The sequence below is a fragment of the Grammomys surdaster genome, unplaced genomic scaffold (genome assembly GCF_004785775.1).
Source record: "Grammomys surdaster isolate TR1022 unplaced genomic scaffold, NIH_TR_1.0 174, whole genome shotgun sequence".
Taxonomy (NCBI): Eukaryota; Metazoa; Chordata; class Mammalia; order Rodentia; family Muridae; genus Grammomys; species Grammomys surdaster.
In genome coordinates this window covers 3,947,067-3,969,315 of record NW_021604622.1, presented here as the reverse complement: position 1 = coordinate 3,969,315, position 22,249 = coordinate 3,947,067, and the positions used below count along the sequence as shown (strand labels likewise).

The 22,249-nt window shown below is 40.0% G+C and overlaps 1 protein-coding gene across 1 annotated transcript in view; it reads right to left on the bottom strand.

The window, feature by feature from the left end:
- The window catches only part of Cplane1 (ciliogenesis and planar polarity effector 1), a 79,183-nt gene that overhangs the window by 13,432 nt on the left and 43,502 nt on the right, over positions 1-22,249 (bottom strand). Inside the window, exons 31-45 of the mRNA XM_028767630.1 lie at positions 21,085-21,162; positions 19,961-20,141; positions 19,487-19,759; positions 17,855-18,592; positions 15,640-15,797; positions 14,679-14,808; positions 13,595-13,649; positions 11,654-11,758; positions 10,096-10,167; positions 9,011-9,120; positions 8,503-8,698; positions 8,156-8,305; positions 5,977-6,302; positions 3,786-3,870; positions 2,605-2,769 (exon numbers count right to left, since the gene is read on the bottom strand). Of these exons, the coding sequence (XP_028623463.1) occupies positions 2,605-2,769; positions 3,786-3,870; positions 5,977-6,302; positions 8,156-8,305; positions 8,503-8,698; positions 9,011-9,120; positions 10,096-10,167; positions 11,654-11,758; positions 13,595-13,649; positions 14,679-14,808; positions 15,640-15,797; positions 17,855-18,592; positions 19,487-19,759; positions 19,961-20,141; positions 21,085-21,162 (2,822 nt within the window). The remainder of the gene's footprint in view (positions 1-2,604; positions 2,770-3,785; positions 3,871-5,976; positions 6,303-8,155; positions 8,306-8,502; positions 8,699-9,010; positions 9,121-10,095; positions 10,168-11,653; positions 11,759-13,594; positions 13,650-14,678; positions 14,809-15,639; positions 15,798-17,854; positions 18,593-19,486; positions 19,760-19,960; positions 20,142-21,084; positions 21,163-22,249) is intronic.

Here is a 22,249-nt window from a genome sequence, read left to right as displayed (position 1 = left end):
TCCTTTCCTTAGTACCTTTGGAGAATGATGGGGTATAAATTAGTCAAAGAAGACAGGACATCTCTGACAACCTGAAAAGAATATGTCCTGGAAACAAATAATTTCAATCTAGAGGCAATCTTCTTGGAAGAAGAGGACCCAGTGAATTATTTTTGAGACTTTTCCAAAATTAAGTATGTTATCTTTCAGCAAAGCATCTACATGTGTGATCCTGAAAGCCAATCAAATTCTAGAGGGAAGAGTGTTTTGACATCTCAAAATTTTTCCTTGTTAAGATCTGATTAGATTGGCCTAAAGTGTCTCTAAAACGTATATAAGCATGTGTTTTGACATACAATAATTTTGGTTGTGTTAAGAACATATTTTATTTCTCTATCTCCAAGTCAAGGAATTCTCCTTTTGAAAGATGGAGTCTTATGTATCCCAAGCTGGTCCCAGACTTTTTGTGTACAGAGGAAGTCGTGAACGTCTGAGTGCTGGGATCACAGGCGTGTACACCACAGCTACATTATGTGGTGCTGGAGACGTTGGGCATGCGAGGCTCAGCACTCTACCAACTCAGATACATTCCATTCCCGTCCCCTCATTGTAAGGATTTATCTTCCTGCTTAGAACCTGGCAAGTGTAAAAAAAAATTTTTTTGAGACGGGGTCTATGTAGCCTTGGGTGTCTGGGGACTCGCCAATGTAGACCAGGCTGGCCTCAAATTCACAGAAACCCATCTGCCTCATAAGCACTGAGATTAAAGGTGTCTGCCAGTATGCCTGGCAAGTGTGCTTTTTTTTTTTTTTTTTTTTTTTTTTGGAGACAGGGTTTCTCTGTGTAGTTCTGGCTGTCCTGGAACTCACTCTGTAGACCAGGCTGGCCTCGAACTCAGAAATCCGCCTGCCTCTGCCTCCCAAGTGCTGGGATTAAAGGCGTGTGCCACCACTGCCCGGCGAAAGTGTGAATTCTTAATAGCAGTTAATTAAAGGAAGAGTAGAATGCTTTATGTAAATCTAAAATGATGTCAGTAGTAATAATACCTTGCTTATTTTACCGATTTTCTCTTAGGTGAAAAAGACATAACTGAAAGGCAGGATACATTAAAGACAAATTCTGTAAACTACATGTGGTGGTGCATCCTTTAATCCCAGCACGTGCGAGGCAGAGGCAGGTGGAGTTCAGGCCACTATGACCTACAGCGTGAATTCTGGTTTAGATTTAATTCTCAAACAGTACCTATAAACCTAGACAAAGTTTAAAAAGTGACCAGCAAGAAATGACATAGCTGGCTTTTTGCTTTAATAAAAAATTTTTTTTATTAAAGGGTTTTTTTTTTTTTTTTTTTTGAGACAGGATTTCTCTGTATCCTTGGTTGTCTTGGAACTTGCTCTGTAGACCAGGCTAATCTTGAACTCAAAACATCCACCTGCCTCTGTCTCCAAGTGCTAGGATTCCCAGCTAAGATTGATTTATTTTTATTTTATGTGCATTGGTGTCTTGCCTGCACGTATGTTTGTGTGAGGGTGCCAAATCCCCTGGAACTGGAGTTACAGTTATGAGCTGTCATGTGGTTTCTGGGAACTGAAAACAGACCTCTGGCAGAGCAGTCAGTGCTCTTAACCACTGAGCCATCTCTCCAGCCCCATAAAGAACACGTTAAAGAAGTTATTCTAACTATTTTTGAATCTTCCTTTGGGACTGCCTTCAAAATTGGTTAAGCAGAATTAATCAGTGTGATTCTCCATTAACCACAATTCTTCATCTTAAATTCTAAGTAGTCACACTAGGTCTGCCATCTTCTTCCTGCATAAGCAGTGTCTTTGGGAATGTTACAGCTGTTTCTAAAATTAAAATTCAACCCCAGTCAGCCAATTATTTTCCATTAACTTTTTTTTTTTTTTTTTTTTTTTTTTTTTTAGTGGAAGTTGCAGAAGAGAAAACTCCAAGCTATTTTGTGGTCAGAATTGAGCATGGCAGTGAGGAAATGGCACTACACTTTACAAGAAGCCAGCCTGGACAGAGATTCCTATTTAAGGCACTGGAACTCTTATATTATTAAAAAAACAGTAATATGATTTCTCTTCATGTTTACAATCATACATTAAGTACTAGAGGAAAATATTTCAATTTATCAAGATTCCATGGGTTCTGTAAGAAATACCATACCTATTATTCATATGACTGAATGTCTTTGTACTAATGATGCATTTCCAAATGAAATCAAACAAACAGTGGCTCTCCATCTGTCTACACCTCAGTCTCAGCTGTGCAGTGACAATAATGGCGTTCCTCCCTCACACTCAACCTTACAAAGGAACCATGCAAGAAACACAGTACACAGCAGGGGCCCAACAAATAACCAACAGTACTGTTATAAATTAAAATGTAAAATTCTAATAATTAACATCTCAATTTTTATAAAATTAAATACGAATTACTATAGTTGGTTTGAAGTGAGTTTATAACTTTTTTATGTTGAATGGCATGTTTAAATTTTTCTTCCCTGAAGTGAATATTATAAAATTCACAAACCTTTATACCGTACCCCTCCCAGGTACAGTTCGGTAACACTTTACTGCAACACAAGAACATATAAATCTAAGAAGTGAGGAACAGTACCAGGAGAAGCGATATTCCAGTCCACGGACGAGCAAGCAGCAGACCCCGCAGAAGGGCATGCGTAGGTTTTCTGGCTAGAATGATTTTCTGTTACTGAAACTTCAGTCTCTGAAGTCTTCTCTGTATCGTTTTGATCTTCCATGTCCTCTCGAGTCTGGGAAGACACTAATCCAATGCAAGCATACAATTATGAAAAACATAAAGGGAAAAGATAAGAAACCAGAGCAGAAACAGTAACATTTGGAAACAAAGTTTTAGCTGAAGATAGTCACCAAACATAAATAGTGAACCGGTGGGACAGCGAGGACGACAGAGAGCAGAGTTAGTGAACTAGATGGCAGATCTGGAGAAGTACTAGCGAATACACCGGATCCCTAAAGACGAAGAAATTGTGAAGCGTTTAAAATACACACATGCAAAACAAACAAAGCAAGCCACAATAGGAAATGGTGAGACGGCTTAGCAGATGAATGTATTTGCTGCCAAGCATGAGAACTTCAGTTGGACCTACAGGACTCACACAGGAGGAAAACAACTCCCTCAGGTTGGCCTCTGACCTCTAGTATGCATTGCCCTGCCCTCAAGCAAATAAACAAACATGTAAGTTTAAAATATTAAAGAAATAGAACAAGGTCCAAAATAAACCTAATAGGCATTTTCAGAACAGAGAGGAAGGAGATGGAAATAGCACCAACTTCCCAATGTTACATCTACCTAGGTGTAAGATAGAAATTCATACCTAGACATTGTATCAAAAAAGAAAAGTGAGTAAGAAGCAAATTTTAAGGCAACTAGAGATTTTAAAGCAGCACTTAAGACTAACATCACATAGGCATTGTAAGCTCAACCATTAGAAAAGTCAATAAATACTGGGACAATGCCTTCAAATAACGAGGGAAACACTAGTCAGAGTCAGCTTGACAGTAAAGCTGTTTTCAAGGATGGGGATGGATAATTCACCAGGCACAGACTTGGAAAGAACAAATAATGGAAGTGAGGATGAAATGTTTGCAGATAGACACAGGATGCACACACGTGGTACACACATACATGTAGGCAAAACACCCATATAACATACATAAAAATAAAGAAAGAGTAAAAGGTTAGACATAGGGTGGCTCACACACAGGAGGGGTTTTTTGAAGCCAGGCTTCAATACCAGCCCTGGTACCAACACAAACCTTCAGAAACGCTGATGGCTTTTGAAGCTAGTAGCTTTTCAATTTCAGGGTCAGAAGATAATCCAACATGATCCACCACTCCAGCCTACAAAAAACAAACAAACAAAAAAACACAGCAAAACAACTGTTGAAATGTTAAACTTTCATAATGTCAAAATACCATACACAAGTCTATGTACATTTTAAGCACTTTAAATAATACAACAAAAATGAAAGAAATAGGGTAAAATCTAGTCTGAGCTAATTGTTGGGCATCACAAAGAGGAAGTTCTTACTACTAACTGATGTGGCATCATCTCACAAGGGTTAGGAGATGACTTCACCTGGTTCTGTAATGAGAGAGAAAGTTAGCCACCATTGTGACAAAGTCTTCTACATGCAGACGAGAAAACAAGGCCCAGAGACTGAGCAATTTCCACAGTGCCAGGTCAAGGATTTCAAGTTCTTGTGCTTCCAAGTGAGTACTTATTCACAGTGTCCTACTCCCCTGCCTCATCCAGGCCTGCAAACTACTTTGTTAAACTTGGAAAAGGAAAGTGTTGGTACTTTAATTGGAGATGAAGGAAGGAATGTAGGGAGATAGGGAGAAAGGAGAGAGAAATAACATTATAGATATTTTAAAAAGTCATAGGGTAACAATAAGCTTACTTAGGAATGCATATTATTATGTGTGTGCGTGCATACAGACATATGTTTCTGGCTTTAAATAAACTTCTACTACTAGCTCAGAAGGCAATCTCAAAAGAGAGTCTTTGAAGAAAAGGCCGCCAAGGATGACTCTGATGCTCAAGATTCATTTGGACATGTCCAAGTTTGTGTTTGCTAATCCCAGCACTCAGGGAGCAGAGACAGTCAGATCTTGGAGTTTGAGGACAGGCTGGTCTACAAAAGCATTTCCAGAACAGCCAGGACTACAGAGAAACCCTGTCTCAAAAGAAAAAAAAAACCCTAAACAAACAAAAACATACTATATAAATACCACCACCGTACTGTTATTAGTAATGACCTAGTCATAGTTTATGTGATTTCACATGTTTAATCTTAACTTTCTAATATATAAGGATTATAAGAACAGTCAGTATGTTATCTAGTCCAGAAAGAATGGCTATTGTCAAAAAGACTAAATGCTACATGTGCTGATGAAGATGTGGAAAAAAGGCAATTCTTGTATACTGTTCATGGGAATGCAAATTAGAAGAGCAATTATGTTGAACACTACGGTGATTCCTCAGAAGGTTAAAAATAGAACAATAAAATCTAGCTATCCTATATCCAAATAAATAAATAAATAAATAAATAAATAAATAGAAAAAAAAACCATCTGGATTCGTATGGTCACTGTAGTACCATTCACAGAAGTCCAGAAATGGACACTTTAGCATGCATAGGTGGCCTGTGAGATCTACCCTGCCTAAGACAGCAGATCTAGCGGGCATCTTCAGCACCCTCCCACACTCAAGCCTCTGCCTGACAGTTTGATCCTAACAACACGAAATGGAAACAATCGTAGTATCCATAAATGGATGAATGAAAAAAGAAAATACAGGACACACAAGAGACACAAAACAACAAGCCCTGTTACCATACCAATATGGACAAAACTGAAGATCATTATGTTACAGAAAGAGAAGCACATGACTTCACTCTTCTGGGGCAGTGCAGGCAGTGTTCTCAAAGAAACCATGAGGCTGGAGAAACTGTGGTGACAGAGGACGGGGGTTGGGAATGACTGCCGCAGTCACACAGAAGGCAGACACTATGTGTGCTGCATGTCAGGGTGACTACAGGGAACAGTAATGTCCTGTACATTTCAGAAACCTGGAAGAAAGCAATTCCTAAAGTTTCATTACAAAGAAATGATGAATGCTTGAGGAGACAGATTTAATTGAATTTCAATATTACATAATACATACTTGCAAAATGGCAAGTGGTACTTGATTAATAGGTGACCCCTTGTGAAAGGACTGTTTAACCACCAAAGGGGTCAGGGACCCACAGGTTTGAGAACTGCTGACCTAGCCTGTCAACAATTCTGAAGTTAAAAAATTCTAGCTTAACTTTTTTCTCATTATTTAACAGTCAGATATCTAAAATTTTACCCTAGTAATCATTCTATATATCTACTAACTCAATTGCATCCATCACCACAGGCGCTCACACCCACAAAAGCACCAGAAAACAAGAATGACACCTTTTCCCAGTGTAGATTCAGCACTTCTGGTGCAGGGAAGTCTTGCTCTATATGTTCTGCAATGGTCTGTACTGTTAAGAGCTGCTCATCCATCTTCTGAAGCTTGGCAGTAAGATGTTCAAACTTTTGAGTAGAGGGGCTTGGTGTGGGACACGCAGCAGGGCTTGGTGTGGGACACGCAGCAGGGCTTGGTGTGGGACACGCAGCAGGGCTTGGAGGAGGACACGCAGGAGAGCCATCCTGTAGCAGGGTCCAAAGCAGGGACTGTTCCACAGGGTCCAAGTTTGTGCTCTGTTCCTTGAACTGTAAGTTTTGTTCTAGTATATCTAAACAATAATCAAAGAAAGATCAGCATTAACTTTACTAAAGGAAAAAGTAGACACAGATAGTCTCACTTTAAGCCAATATACCATTACTTTTCAAATCTATTTTATTAAGAAATGTATCAATTCAATTCAGTGTCTACACTGCTGCAATGTATCTCTGTAGTGAATTAAGACCTATACAAATGTAGCCCCACAAAGCTCTACGCACAGCAATTTGAACGTCACCTTTACACCTTCTTACACAGTGCGCCAAAAGCAACTTAAGTTCTTTTTGACTTTTTGAAAACGAACAGTATTACACAGTAAGAGCTGGATTCAGTGTTGGCTACTACTGACTTTCACAGAGTCTAACAGGACCTACTAGAAACACAAATATGATAATTGTTACTTTTCTCCCCAAAGCCTTTCCAATGCCTTCACTTTAAAGGTCTACATGTTTCAACGTGTCTAACAATGACAGTTTTCTTCCACCTCCAAACCTTCAGCTCTTGCTACTGCTTTTGACAATTCTAAGAATTTCCTTAAGAATTTCTAAGAATTGACCTTCCCAAGCCCAGCAGGCTCACAAAACTGTAGTATTGCAGCCAATCCTCTCAGTTGAGTGCAGTCAGCCATCAGTGTTGGTATCTCTCCTTTAAACCACCGGAGGACATCTGATGCTGTGTTGCTCAAGAATGTCATCAGCCATCCCTCACAGCACGACAAGCTGTGTCCTGGTCATCCCTTTACTCCTCTGTCTTCCTTTCTCCAGTCACTGCCCATAGGCTGACAATCTGCAATTACTTTTTCACTCCTAGTACTGGGTCCCTAAATAGTTACACAATGAGAAATCCATCAAAAACAGACTTTTGCCTACTGCATTTAGCTCATAGAAGTTTTATGAAGTTCAAGTTTTGCAATGAAGTACTCTGAAAAAAGAGAAGTATGAACAGATATAAATGGTGCTCTATGATAGTCTCTGGCCCTAGTCCTGGTTAGGCCTTCCCAAGAGAAGATGTTGTCAGTGCTGATCTTACCCTGCTTACCCCTGCTTCAGCTGACTCTCATATTTCCCAGCAGCCTGAAGTGTCACCTCTTACCTCCCTCAGGAATATCTGGTGCACACAGACTTAAAGGAAAAAATACAGCAGAAACCATGGCCTTGTTGTGTAAGGAAAGAAGCTGGCTGAATTTAGAAATATATATGCTTATACACAGATAGACACATAGGCACGAACAACTAATGAAAAAGAGTCCATGAATTTGAAAGAGACCAAGGAAGGGAATATGGGGGGATCTGAAGGGAGGAAAGGGATAGGAAAGGATATAATTACATTATAATCTTTAAAAAAATCCTCAAAAACCAAAAACCTCCATTATTAGTTGGCTACCATGCCCATGTATTTACTACATACTATTACAGAATTTCCGACACATGTATTTTATCATTTGTGTTTGTGTGTGTGGCACCATGTGAGTGTGAAGGTCACGGGACACTTGTAGGGAGCTGGTTTTCTCCTTCTGTCCTGGAATCTGTGGTTGAACTCGAGTATCAGGCTGGGAAGTATGAGTGCTTTCACGAGCACAGAAGTTCCCTTCTTTTCAAAGACAGAGAATTTCTTTAAAACATCAAAATACTAAAGGACTCTGACATTTATTTTCAGCCTTACTACCTTGGGAAGGTGCACAGGTAGATCTGAAGTCTCCTTGCAGACTACTAAGAGTCCCTCCCAGGCTAGGAGCCCTGGCTGCACCTCATTTACATACCTCACCCCGCTCTCCTGCAAGTGCTTCAGCAATGATTAAGCAGCAGCACTTCTTTCTAAAGTAAAGGGATCCAGGGAGGGCAGCCACACCTACACCCGGGCTGTTACCTCCATCCTGTTGCTGGTCTGGTGTCATCACTGAGGGAATCTCAGGCTCCTTTGCTTCTACAACACTCTGTCTCCAGCCTTCCCCACTCTGACAGGATTGGGTCGTTTTTGCAGGTTCCGAAATTAAACCCAGAGTAGAACTTGCAGATTCTATCAAAAAGAACACACAAATCTTGAGGGTCAGTGGCTAAGCCTAGCATCTGGAAAGCTAACAATGTTTCTAAATGTGGACAGAAGCATGCCACAGGGCAATGTATCTGGAGGAGATCTAGAAGATGTGGGGTAAGAATGAGAGTGCTAAGTACATTTTAGTGTGTTTAATCTGTTTTAAAGTAAGAAAATATTACCTTGACTCTGAAAAGTGTGAGGGGGAACAGCACTGACAACTGAAGCTGCCATACAGTGTAACTCTGCAGACGAGGGAACTTGTGGAGGAGAATGGCTCTGCTGCTTGGTGACATTATCTGAAGGCTCTTCGCTGGGAGGTAATCCCAACAGATCATCAGCTTCAATGTCAATCACGTCTAAGAACATGTGTCTAGCCTGAGTTAAACACAGAGTAATCATTCTTTATTTTTTACTTTAGATGACCATAAAAGGGGTAGTGGCAGTCTCCTTCATCACTCCTCTATTATTAACAAGAGGATGCATGCCTAACTTGGAGAAAGCAGCACCAACTATGTTCCTGGTTCTAGTTTACAGTACGAGAGGGCATAACATTAAACTAGTTTTCTTACAAGGCTATGCACATTTTTATATTCATTTCACCCATTAAATGGGATACTATATGGATGACCATATAAGTTTTGACACATGGTTATTATTAAAATTCAATGCATAGACCAAGGCTATTACCATATGAGGTGGGGAAGGAGACAAGGGTTTCTCTGCTTCTCCAGTGGGAAGTCTGACATTTAGATAGATATCTGGAATCAAAGGCTGTGGAACATTCAAAGGTTCATGGCCTGGAAATTAAGGAAAGAAAATCAAAAATGTTAAACATGTCTGTAGTCATTAAGTTTCTAAGAATACATTTTCAACAAACAACATAAGATGTATATTTCTTAAAAATCTAAATAGAAACATCTTAGGTATAAATAGATTAAAGAAAATTAAACTGCCAGGTAGTGGTGGTGCACACCTTTAAGCCTCGCACTCAGAGGAGGCAGAGGCAGGTGGATCTCTGTGAGTTTGAGGCCAGCCTGATCTACAAAATAAGTTCCAGGACAGTGAGGGCTAGACAGAGAAACCTTGTCTCAGGAAAAAAAAAATTCTAGTCTAAGGGTGATTTTCTATAATTAAAGACAAAAAAACTACTTTTATGAATAACATATATGGACAATAAACTATTTAAAATTGTAAAGAATATAATTTCCTATTTCTATTTTAAATATATTAGGTATTTTACTTAAGAGAAACATACATATTAGCTACATTTTAAAAACTTGCAGTAGTTTATTTTCACTGATATGTAATTCATACTTCTACAATAATCATAGGACTCATTACTAACTTTTCCAGTTTAAAAGGTTTTAATATCTGAATTTCACTAGCTAATTGCTTCTTATTCAACGGTAGATAAAGAGGGTCATCACTGCAGAGGTGCAGACAGTTGAGCTCTGTGCTTCTATTCTACGACTCAAATCTGCTTTTCTAGCATTTTAATAAAGTAGTACTTTAAATTCCTATGTAAAATGAAATTCATATCATATTGGCTTTACTGAAAAACTGCTAATAAAGATGGAATTTAATCACGGGTTATCTTTAAAAAAACAAAGAAAAAATAAAGCAAAAATTATTTAAGTTGTCAACCTATCTCTATGAAGCCACTTGCTTGGTTGAACTGTCCTTTCTAAGGGAGAAGTGACTTCAGCTTTAGCAGCCGTAATGCAGACATCACTGTGATAAATCAACCTACTCTCAGACAGCAAAGAACTCACCTGAGTTTGTAGAAATGACTTGTTGATTTTTCTTACGTTCAGAATCAACTTCTTGGGAAGTACCTTCCTTGTCTTGTGGTAAATTCAGATATATGAGGAAAAAAGAAAAAAAACAGGAAAAGAATTTTACAAACAGGAAAATTAAATATATAAATTCAGATAATTAGATAGTATATGTAAAAGGTAGTCAGAAAATAGATTGCCAGCTTAATTTAATTTTTAAGCAATATGACTGTAGATTTTATTTTATTTTACTCTGAGACATGGTCTTACTACATAGCCCTGGCTGACCTGGAACTCATTATGGTGATCAGGACAGCTCTAGACTCAGAGATCTGTGAGGCGGGAAGGGGAAGGGGGGAAGGAGAAGGGGAAGAGGGGAAGGGGGAAAGGGGGAGGAAGGGGGAAGGGAAGGAAGGAAGGAGAAGGGGGAAGGGGAAGGGAAGAAGGAGAAGGGGAAAGGGGAAGGGGGGAAGGGGGACGGGACGGGGCGACGGGGGAAGGGAAGGGAAGAGACCCATGGCCTAGGGAGTCTAAGTCACAATATTATTTGTACTCACTTGAAATCTGTAACATGTTAATTTTCAACAAAAATTTCTATTTTATGTTTTATTTAAATTATAAGTTCAAGTTATTATAAATGCTATTTCTTTTTCATTAATTAATTTATTTATTCACTTTACATGCCAGTAACAGCGCCTCTTTTTCCTCTCTCCCTGCAACTACCCCCTCCCCTATTTCGAATCTTCCCTAGGAGAATAACTTGGGATAAATATCTAATATCACATAATTTAAAATTTCCTTTAAATCACTGTCTTAAAGAGAAAGTATAAATACCTCAGCAAACTTTTAAAAGATGTAATTTTTAAAAATTATGTGTATGTCATATACATCAGAGGACTGTCTGGTCTGGCCTCAATAAGAGAAGATGCACCTAACCCTTGAGAGACTTGAGGCCCCAGGGAGTGGGGAGGTTTGGTGGGGTGGGGGTGAGGGGGTGGTAATATCCTCCTGGAGACTGGGGAGGAGGAATGGGATGAGGAAGTGTCAGAGGGTAGACAGGGATGGGGGTAACAACTGGACTGTAAAAAAAAAAAAAAAAAGTAAGAGCCAGGCGGTGGTGGTGCATGCCTTTAATCCCAGCACTTGGGAGGCAGAGGCAGGTGGATTTCTGAGTTCGAGGCCAGCCTGGTCTATAGAGTGAGTTCCAGGACAGCCAGGACTTCACAGAGAAACCCTGTCTCAAAAACAAAACAAAAAACACAAACAAAAAAAAAGTAATAAAAAAAATTGGATGGATATGTTGCTTCATGAATAAATGAGATTATTAATATAAAAAATTATGTGTATGTTAGTATGTATGCTGATGTAAGTACAGATGCCCTCAGAGGCAGGGGGCTGCATCAGATACTCTAGAGCTGAAATAAGATACTTGTGAGCTGCCTGCCATGTATGCTGGGGACCAAACTGGTTCTCTGGAAGAACAGCAACTGCTCTCAACCTCTGAGCTATGCCTCCAGCTGCAATATATGATTTTTTTAACTTGTAAAGTATTTACCTGGGTCTGTGTTTGTACTTGCATCATGACTTCCCACCGCTTTCTTTCGTACAGAGGCCATGAAATGCAGTCCCGCTGAAGTATTAACATCCTCTTCTAACATTTCTTAAATAGAAAACAAAATACAGCCGGGCAGTGGTGGTGCACGCCTTTGATCCCAGCACTTGGGAGGCAGAGGCAGGCGGATTTCTGAGTTCGAGGCCAGCCTGGTCTACAGAGTGAGTTCCAGGATAGCCAGGGCTATACAGAGAAACCCTGTCTCAAAAAACCAAAAAAAAAAAAGAAAGAAAGAAAGAAGGAAAGAAAACAAAATACAGAAAGCAATCACTGCGAGTCACCGTGTCAGTGGAAGCACAGTGACAGCAGGAAGGGGGCGATGGGAGGTTACCTCGGTACACTGTCTACATGAGGTACTGAATGAACTACATCGTAAAGGCAAGGCGAATCAAACCCACACTTGTAGAGGACACTATATGCCATGCTCAGAAACCTAGAACCTGCTCTAGCTAACGGAGATCCAACAGAAGCAACTCGAAGAGACCGTTATTGTAGAAAACTCACCCCATCCAATGTGTGGAAAGTAGATCTGAATGAATAAGACTGAAACCGTCAGATCAGGCTTCTACACCAGTATTATAAGGGAGGTAAGAGAGGCTAGGGCTGGTTACTGGGTAATAAGGGAAAGTAAAAGGCAGAATTTTGGGTTGTTTTTGGTTAGGCTGATATTAATATAAATGGAGAAATGTTTTTGGGCATAATATAATACACATCCACTGGTATACCACACATTCATAAAAAAAAATGGCATCATACAAATGACACTGTTCTGAACCAATTTGCATTTTTAACATGTGTGTACTTTCTATGACAAATTCAACGTTAGGCATATTTTCCCATAATTTCCTTATTTAGGCCTTTTTTATTCTATCTGACAAACTAGTTAACTACATCCGTCTACTGCAGAGCTTAGCAAACTTTCTGGGCAGTAACTCCACTACTTTGTCATGGTTAGAAAGCTAAGAGAGGTTATGTTTCAGTAAAACTAGAGTCATGAAAGCAGGCATGGTCTAGAGCAGGCCTCGATGTCAGCCTTTACTGGATAAAACATGAAGTACACAGACCCTCCACCTTGCTAAATAGAAGAGTAAAGTTACTGTGGTGGTCTGAATAAAAATGGCCCCATAGGCTCATATATTTGAACGCGTAGTCACCAGGGACCGGAACTGTGTAAAAGGATTGGATAGATTGGGAGGTATGGCCTTGTTGAAGGAAATGTGTCCCTGGGGATGGGCTCTGTGTGTGTCTTTGTCTCTCTCTTTCTGCTTGTGAACACAGCTCTCAGCTATGGTTCCACAGCCATGTGTACCAGCGTGCTTCCTGCCATGAGGATAATGAGCTGTTCCAATCAAATGCTTACTCTTATAAGAGAGCACTGCTATGCAGTGGTGGTGCACACCTTTGACCCCAACACTCAGGAGGCAGGGACAGAGGCAGGGGCAAAGGCAGAAGGCTGAGTTCAATGCTAGCCTGGTCTATGAAGTGATCTCCAGGACAGGCAGGGATACACAAAGAAACTATCTTGAAAAACAAAAAATAAACAAAAGACTTGTGTGGTCATAGTATCTCTTCACAGTAATAGAACACTAAGACAGTAATATACTCTTAATTTCTTTCTCTTTCTTTCTCTTTCTTTCTCTTTCTTTCTCTTTCTTTCCTCCCTCCCTCCCTCCCTCCCTTTTTCCTTTCTTTCTTTCTTTTCCTGAGACAGGGTTTCTCTGTGTAGCTCTGACTGACCAGGAACTCAGAGACCCGCCTGCCTCTGCCTTCCCAAGTGCTGGGATTAAAAGGCATGCGCCACCACTGCCCGGCTTATTATGTTTATTTCTAGACAGCCGATGTAACACTAAACCTAGACATGACATCAATTATTTGTATACATACCATAAGGAATGTCAAATTTATCCAAAGGCTGTGAATCATGATGTCCTAGTTGTTCCTAAATGGAGTCCAAAATAATCAATCAATTAATAACTCAAAGACATTTATTATTTTGGAAAAAATATATCTAATAGCTATAAAGATTAAATTCTTTACAGATTCAATTTCTATCAATTTACGTAAAACTGCTTAGTTTATCAAGTTATTTATTCTGTCAAAGCAACTGTACAAATAGTTCATGAAATCCACAGTCAAGTAATCAAAAATAGTACTACCAATTTAATACCAGCTTACTAATTACCATGTACTAATCTCCACAGCAGGGTAGACTTGATGCTCACACTATACCTGTCCTGCTGAAGTCCGCAATGAACTCAAAAGACATTTGACTAAGTGCCTCCAGACATGCTCATGAGGACTTAATGAAAAAGCTAAGCTTTAAGAACATATACATGGGGCTGGAGAGATGGCTCAGAGGTTAAGAGCACTGACTGCTCTTCCAGAGGTCCTGAGTTCAATTCCCAGCAACCACATGGTGGCTCACAACCATCTGTAGTGAGATCTGATGCCCTCTTCTGGTGTGTCTGAGGACAGCTACAGTGTGCTCATCATATACATTAAATAAATAAAATCTTTAAAAAAAAAAAAAAAAAGAACATATACATGAATTAAATTATGTATTTCTTTAATGTTTGTTCCAAACTGAATGAATGGTTAAACCAGTTTGACTTATAATATAGGTTACATAGCAAATCTATCTGGATAACTCTGGAGACATCTCAGCCTTTGACAGAAAATGATCATTATGTGCATTAAGACAGAGGAAAAGCCCAGAGTGACATCACACACAGCAAGTCACCAGGCAGAGGCTCTAAGCTGCAGTCTTTTCAGAGTGCTGTCCAGTTGTTTTTCACTTCCATACACGAGGGTGTCCATTTGTGGAGGGGATCAGCATGGCTCTCATGAACTATGATGGCCTGACTCTCCAAACTATGGCCTGAAACTCCAGCAACCAGGCTACAGCCACAAAGAAACACCCAGCGGTTCCATGCAGGTGAGGGAAGGGTCTACTGTAGCTGTCCTGTACCTTGGGTTTCAGGACGACTTCTGACTCATTACTAATGAGAGAATCCTCTGGCCGGAAACTGACATTTGGTTTTCTTCTGGGCTTCTGAGCTCTTCCTTCATGCAGCTCCCTTTCGGCTCGTCTGCTCTGCCTGTTGAAGATAACATGTAGAACATGGTTTCCCTCAGAGCAACTTTAGGTTCTGATCTGTATCTGAAAACAACTGCTGGAAATCTATTTCACTAAGATTTAACTAACAAGATACTCTGCTAGAATACGGATACAGTTGACACTGAACTTAGTGTTCTGGTACGGCCACTACAATCTGGGGATAGATACATACCTTTTAAACAGTTTCAAACTCTTCTGGTACCAGAAACCCTATGAAAAACCTCCACTAAGCTCCATGAAGAGACTAAATAAAAACCTCAGCAAGGAGCACTCAAGGCAGAAAAAACAGCATTTAAACACATGTTCTGTGTACATAAAGTTCTACCAACACATTCACCAGCCACTGGAGGGCCAAGTCTAGAACAGGTGCTCTTCAGTCTGGGGCAGCCTTGCTTCTACACGCTCGCTCCTCATGTAGACATGAAACACTTCATATCATCACTACCCTCCTGCCTTATACAGTTTGGGGATATACGGCAGAGTGAGTAAAGATACATACTGGAATTTTACCTGATCCCAAAGATTTGTGCTACAAAACGTAATTGTTCATTCTGTCACAGAAACACAGAGAAAAACACTCCAGCCATGAAAGGTAAGAAGGAAAACTTGAAGAAAAATGGAGAGGGGGGAAAAAAGACCACATTTCTCACAACAGAGTAAATCTTTCCAAACTATAAGATTAATTTTAACACATGGCAAATGACAAGGACACTCTAATCACATGTAATTGTACACTGTGAAGGGACTGAAGCAGAGCCGTCTCCATGACTTGGGGATACAACTTATCAGATGACATTTCATTCAGACTTGCCTCTTCCTTCCTTGTGGTATTTCAGATGTTTCCATATTGATGTTTAGAAACTGAAGACGAGCAGAATCACCCTGTTCAAATACATTGTGTGCTAGCTTTTGTTGGCTTCTTTTAAATGCCAGGAGGTTCTCAAGTGGGATAAGTTGAGGCTTCTTATACTACAAAAAGAAAACATAACTCAAATATACAATTATGTTGAAAAACAAGGAACACATTTACATTAAACTAAGACACATTAAGAGACAGAACACATCCAATCCAATGAGTCGACTTGGACAGGGAGAGTAAGTATCCTTGTCTCAAACAGCAAAGAGAGGGCTGTTAACATTTCATACAGATCTTTTTTACTTTCTCCCCTGGAAACTGACTCAGGGTCCGGCGGATGCTAAGTCAGTACTCAACCAGGGAGCTGCCTCCTTGGCCCTCAACTGAGTCATCTTGAAGCCCCATCTTCTAAACTGCATTTCCACATAAAATCTTCCTCCCTGTGAGGGAAATATGCATAGCATTTAACTGACTGTAAATACAATGCAGAATGTAATGGCTTAAAGAGTATAAATGGAGGAAGCATATCAGCATATTCTGACGATCCCTAAACAGGGGTTATCTGATTCCTAAACAGGGATTATCAGAAGAATTTGGGTTTTAGCATATTATTCTAATAAAAAAAGCTTTAAAATTATTCTCAAAGTAATAAAATTTCTGCATCATTAATTATCTCTTGTGTTCATAATACATCAAGGAAAGGAGGCATGGTTAATACTTTTCCTAATGAATAACCACTTCTCTTCATGGTAGCATCCGGGTGAAGTATACCACGGAACAAGTTACTCAATTACTACCTAGTAGGTGCTACTCACTGACACAGTTACAAGCTAAACTATCTGAGTTTCATAAATCAAGGAAGGGTCTCTGAGGAGGACTTAGTGGACGTATAAACCTACTACTGTGTCTTCACATGGAATGCTGGTGACAAGCTGGCCTGTACTTAAGAACTTTTACCTGAAACAGATTTGAGGATAATAATACTGCTAGAAACTTCAAACACACCATGTGCACTTGCTACACACACACACACACACACACACACACACACACACACACACACACCCCTACACATTCACACATACAAGCATAGAGTACATGGTAAATTTATTTTACTTATCATTGTTTTTGTACAAAAAAAACATAAAAAGTATAGATTCTGGTAGGCACACAAAATACATAAAATTTAAAATATAAAATTATTTAAACTTGACTTTTATGCTATTGTCTGTAACAGAAGAATTCTCTTAAGAAATGGGCTGAGAGCACCGGGTAGTGGTGACGCACGCCTTTAATCCCAGCACTTGGGAGACAGAGGCAGGCAGATTTCTGAGTTTGAGGCCAGTCTGGTCTACAGAGTGAGTTTCAGGACAGCCAGGGCTACACAGAGAAACCCTGTCTCGAAAAAACAAAACAAAACAAACAAAAAAATAGAAATGGGCTGAGAAAACAGTTCAGCAGGTAAAAGTGCTTGCTGCCCACCCTGGTAATTTGAGTCTGATTCCCAGAACCCACAGGGTAGAAGAGAACTAGTCTACACAAGATGTCCTTTAATATTCAAATGTGTGCTCATGGCATGTATACATGTGTGCACTGTGGTGGGTAGTTTTATGCCAGCTTGGCACAATATAAAGTCATCTGAGAGGAGGGAGCCTCAATTAAGAAAATGTCTTCATAAGACTGAGCTCTAGGCTGGCCTGTAGGGAATTTTCTTAATTATGATTAATGTGAGAGGGCCCAGTGCACTGTGAGTGGTACTGTCCTGGGTTCTCTAAGAAAGCAAGCTGAGCAAGCCATGATCAGCAAGCCAGTAAGGAGCACCCTCCATGGCCTCTGCATCAGTTTCTGCCCCCAGGTTCTTCCCCTATTAAGAGTTCCTGTCCTGACTTCTTCAATGAACAGCAATGTGGAAGTGTTAAGCCCAATAAACCTTTTCCTCCCTAAGTTCCTTTGGTCATGTTTTTTGTTTTGTTTTGCTTTTTGTTTCTTTTTTTTTGTAATTACAGCAGTAGTAACTCTAAGACATATACATATACTCATACCCAAAACAAATAGCTGTTAAAACATTTTCTAGAGCTCCCAAATGTGTGCTCCTGTAAATACAGGAAGAATTTACAGCATGGGAAAACACAGGACTCGGCTCTTCAATCACCACACATAAAGTCATTACCGTATTCTCTGGGGGCAAGCACGGATGAAGTAACGATAGTTGTGGATGTTTTCCTCCTTCTGTGCCAGGTACTGAGGGAAATCTACTTAATGCTCTTGATGGTGTGGAGAAGACATACGGAGGCTTAAATTGCAGGTGTAATAAAGGAAGTCCAAAAGAATTCTGAAGAGCTGTCTCTGGGGGTCTTGGTTTAACATCAAATCCATTTTCTGGCTTTATAAATACTGAAGAGTCCTGCTGAGGTATCAGGAACCCTTGCCCAGCACACCGGCCCACACTTGCAGGCTTCGGGACGCCCGTGAGTGCTGCCTCTGCTCTTTTCATGGCTTCAGCATTATAATGGCTTGAATCTGAAGGAGACCGAGACGTGGTATGCACTGTTCTCTGAGACACAGGAGGCTGCCAAGAGGCTGCCAAGCCCCAAGCCTCTTTTGGTTGGGCCTGGGGCCTGAAAGGAACTTCTGGAATTCTTCCTACAGGTAAGGAAAGGGGCTTGAATTCAGGCTTCTGCTGAAAATGAAGCAAAGGGAACCCACTCCCCGGAGTGACTGTTCTGGCAGGTGGAATCAGCTGAGGCATCTTCTGGACAGCAACAGGTGTGAACAGAAGCTGGAGGCCGCTGTTTCTAGCAGGAGCGGGAAAGGAAGCAGGAGCGAAGCTTCGAGGTGCTCCAGTTTGTTCTCTCACCTTAGGCTGGCCGTCTAATTGACACAAAGGAGTACTCCCATGTGGAATATCCTGAAAGAAAAAGATTATAGAAATTTAGAATATATTACAAATTCCTTATTTTGTCAATAATATTCAGTATGATTTGAATAAGTAGTATTTTAGAAAAATTACTTAAAAATAATTTATTCAAATAACAAAAAGCCAATGATTAACTGAGGACACAAATGCTATCTACTTCGTGTGTATGACTAGCTTTAATTGTCAAGTCGAGAATCACCAGAAAAAACTGTTTTAATTAACATGTTGTCCACACTGAGGTGGCCTAAGGCCATCTCTGTGGAAGACTGTCTTAATTAAGTTAACTGACGGGGAAGACCCAGCCCGTCGCTCATGGCACCACTCCCTGGGCACGGGGCTCCTGAACTGTGTAGAGTGGAGAAGGGAGCTGAGAATAAGCAAGGAAGGCGTGTATTCATTTCTGCTTGACTGTGGATGTGACTGTGACTGCACACGTCAAGTTCCTTCTACTTTGATCTTGCATAACAGACGATAGCCTGGAACAGCAAGCAGAAATAAACCCTTTCTCCCCCAAGTTGCTTTCGTCAGGGAATTTTACAACAGGAACAGAAATAAAACCAGAATAGAATGTAAGAGTACCTGTGCAGGTAGAGGTCACACCTGGGGTGTCACTCTTCAGGTGCCATCCACCGTTCCTTTGCTTTATTTTGTGTTGCTTTAAAACAGGGTCTCTTATTGGTATGTGCTCACCCAGCAGGCTAGGCTCTTGCCAGTGAGCTGCAGGGCTCTGACTGTCACTACCTCCCCAGTGCTGGGGTTTTAAGTATGCACCACCATGCCTGACTTTTCTTTAACACTGGTTCTGAGGGATAAACTCAAGCCTTCAACAAGCACTTTGGCACTGGGTTATTTCTTTAGTCCTAATAGTATCTTTGTGTGAATTACCTGTGTACTTCCATTACTATCTTCATCTGGTTGGCTAATTCTTTCGTGGTCTGGTGGGCTGTTCTTGCCAAGCTCCCTGGTGTACTCTCTCACAGATTGTGGTTTAGCAAAAACTCTCTGTCTGCTGTTGACTTCAATACAATCACTCCTTGTGGGGTTTGACACTTGGCTTTCCCCAGACTGTGCCTGCTGAAGAAGTCCATGCATGTCTGGGAGATTAGCAACAGATGGTCCTACTATTTGCATCAGGCTCAGAAAATTGATCTGCTGTAGCTAGAATAAAACAAAAAGAGATCTTAAAAACAACGAAAAGAAGATATCAGCAAGAGCCATTCTCACATGTTGAATGACATCCGATGACTCGTAAGGACAGAGAAATGCATGGAATTCCATTGTGGCTAGTCCACGTCTATGAATTTGCTAATTTTAAATTATATATAAGGTGGAGATGTACTTACATAGCCACACGCTCACCTGAACTAGTTTAAACATCTCATCTTGGAGCATCTGCCTAACAGAATCAGAAGAATCTGGTAACTGAACCCTGTGTTCATTTTCCTGAGTCTTCTGAGGTGCTTGTGAAGTAACCTGGGCTCCATTTGACATGAGGGGTGCAACTGTGGATGATTTATCTTTAAGTTCAGAAATCTGTGCACTGTGTGAAAACATTTAAATAAAAACATACATTAATCAACAATAACAACAAAAAACCCCAAAACTATCAGTTGTCTATAACCTACATATTTAGACACTATTTTTTCTTGGATTTGAGGTTTCATTCCTATATTTTTCAGGGCTCCCCAGTATCTTATCATCAGAATGCCTTGTCTTGTCTATGTCTTGTCTGCACACGTCTTGTCTATCAGTAATGTTACTGCCTAGAACTGCCCACACTGGTCCTGAAGATATCTGAGTCAATCATCCTTATTAATGGTACTGACTTGAGAATAAAGTTTTCACTAAAATTAATTTTGGAAAATAGAGTTAAGAAGAAAAAAAAAGGATTAAAATAATGTTTAATTCCTGGGTTATCAGCACAAATGACTTCTGATAATTATTAAATACAAAACCACAGAACTGTGAACATTTCATTTTCAAACAAACTAGAGTCTCCATTTACAATAAACCATAACAAAAATACATATTTAAAACAAAAGGTTAAAGACCAAAACAAGTTCTTAGGTCTTGTTTTTTGGACAAAACAATTATTAAGAAATAATTCCTTAAATATAGTGAGTCTCCAAGTGGTTTTTTTTTTCCTCCCCGTACCCCTATCCTTTCTTTCAATAAAGTCTCTATATGTGTAGCCCTGGCTAACTGCAACTCACTAAGTAGATCAGGCTGGCCTTAAATTACAGAGCACTGCTTCCTCTGCACCCCAAGTGCTGGGATTAAATGCATATGCCACCCACCAAGACTTCCAGTATTTTCTAAGCAAATAAACTTCATCAACTAAATAAGGGAAAAGGCAAGTGTAATATTCAAATAAACAGTGTTTAGAACGAACATTCAGCAATTATTTCAGGCTGACATGGGAGGTATATTCTCTTATTTTTAAATCATGATTTCAAAATTATACAGTAGATAAAAATTCTTACCTAGAAGTTTCTGAATTTGCATCTATACAAAGTGAGTGAGGAATGGTATATTCAGATTTTGACAAGGCTTCGATCGTACTACAAAAACAAAACAAAACAAAACAAAAACAAGTGATTAGGAACGCGCTATCCTTTACACTGTCTAAGGTACACACGTGACTATGCCTAGGTGGTGGCCTAAGAATCTACTCCTCTAATAATGCTACAATGCTTAGCTCATAATCATGATCTGTTTACACTGGTCTCCATAGTAATTTGTCCCAGATTCAAACAACAGCAGAGACTCAAGAACTTAATACACAACTTGAGCAGCCATGATCGCTTAGCAACACATCTAAAGCTGGAGGACACGAAGCCCCTGTGACCCACAGCTCCACTTTCCTCAGAGCAGAGAGTCTACTGTTATATTTGAATCTGTGAAGGCTAATCTTTACAAACACAAATACTTAACACTAATACTTATAATGGCATCACAGGGCTTTACATTTATTCTTTAGTGGACAGGAGATATAGCTCATTTGTAAAGTGTTTGTCCACCATATGTAAGGCCCTACACACAATCCATAGCAACTCAAGAAAAAATGTTTCAGCTGGCTGTGGTGGCACATGCCTTTAGCCCTAGCACTTTTTAGTCCTAGCACTTGAGAGGCAGAAACATGCAGAGTATGAATTTGAGGCTATCCTGGTCTACACAAGTTCTTGACCAGCCACGTCTATATAGTGAGGCCTTGTCTCAAAAACAAAACAAAAAAAAATTGTATTAACTTTTCAAAATAGAAATAAAATCTGTGATCTGAGAAAAAAGGAGTCTAATGCTTACCTCTTTTATCAAGTGTCTTAGTTAGGTTTCTATCAGTGTGGTAAAAACTAGCCAAAACAACTTAGCAAGGAAAATGGCTTATCTCACAAGATCACAGAAGGAAGCCAGGGTAGGAACCTAGAGGCAGGACTGAAGCAGTCTATGGAGTAAAGCTGCTCAATGGCTTGCTCCTCCTGGCCTGCTCACTTGGCTTTCTTATCCAATTCAGGACCAGCTGCTCAGGGGTGATATGTCCTTCTCACATCACTCAGTAATCAATAAAATGCCCTTTACACTATCTGTAAGTAATCTGATAAGCATTTTCTCAGCTTAGTTTCTCTTCCCAGATAACTACATCTTGTGTCA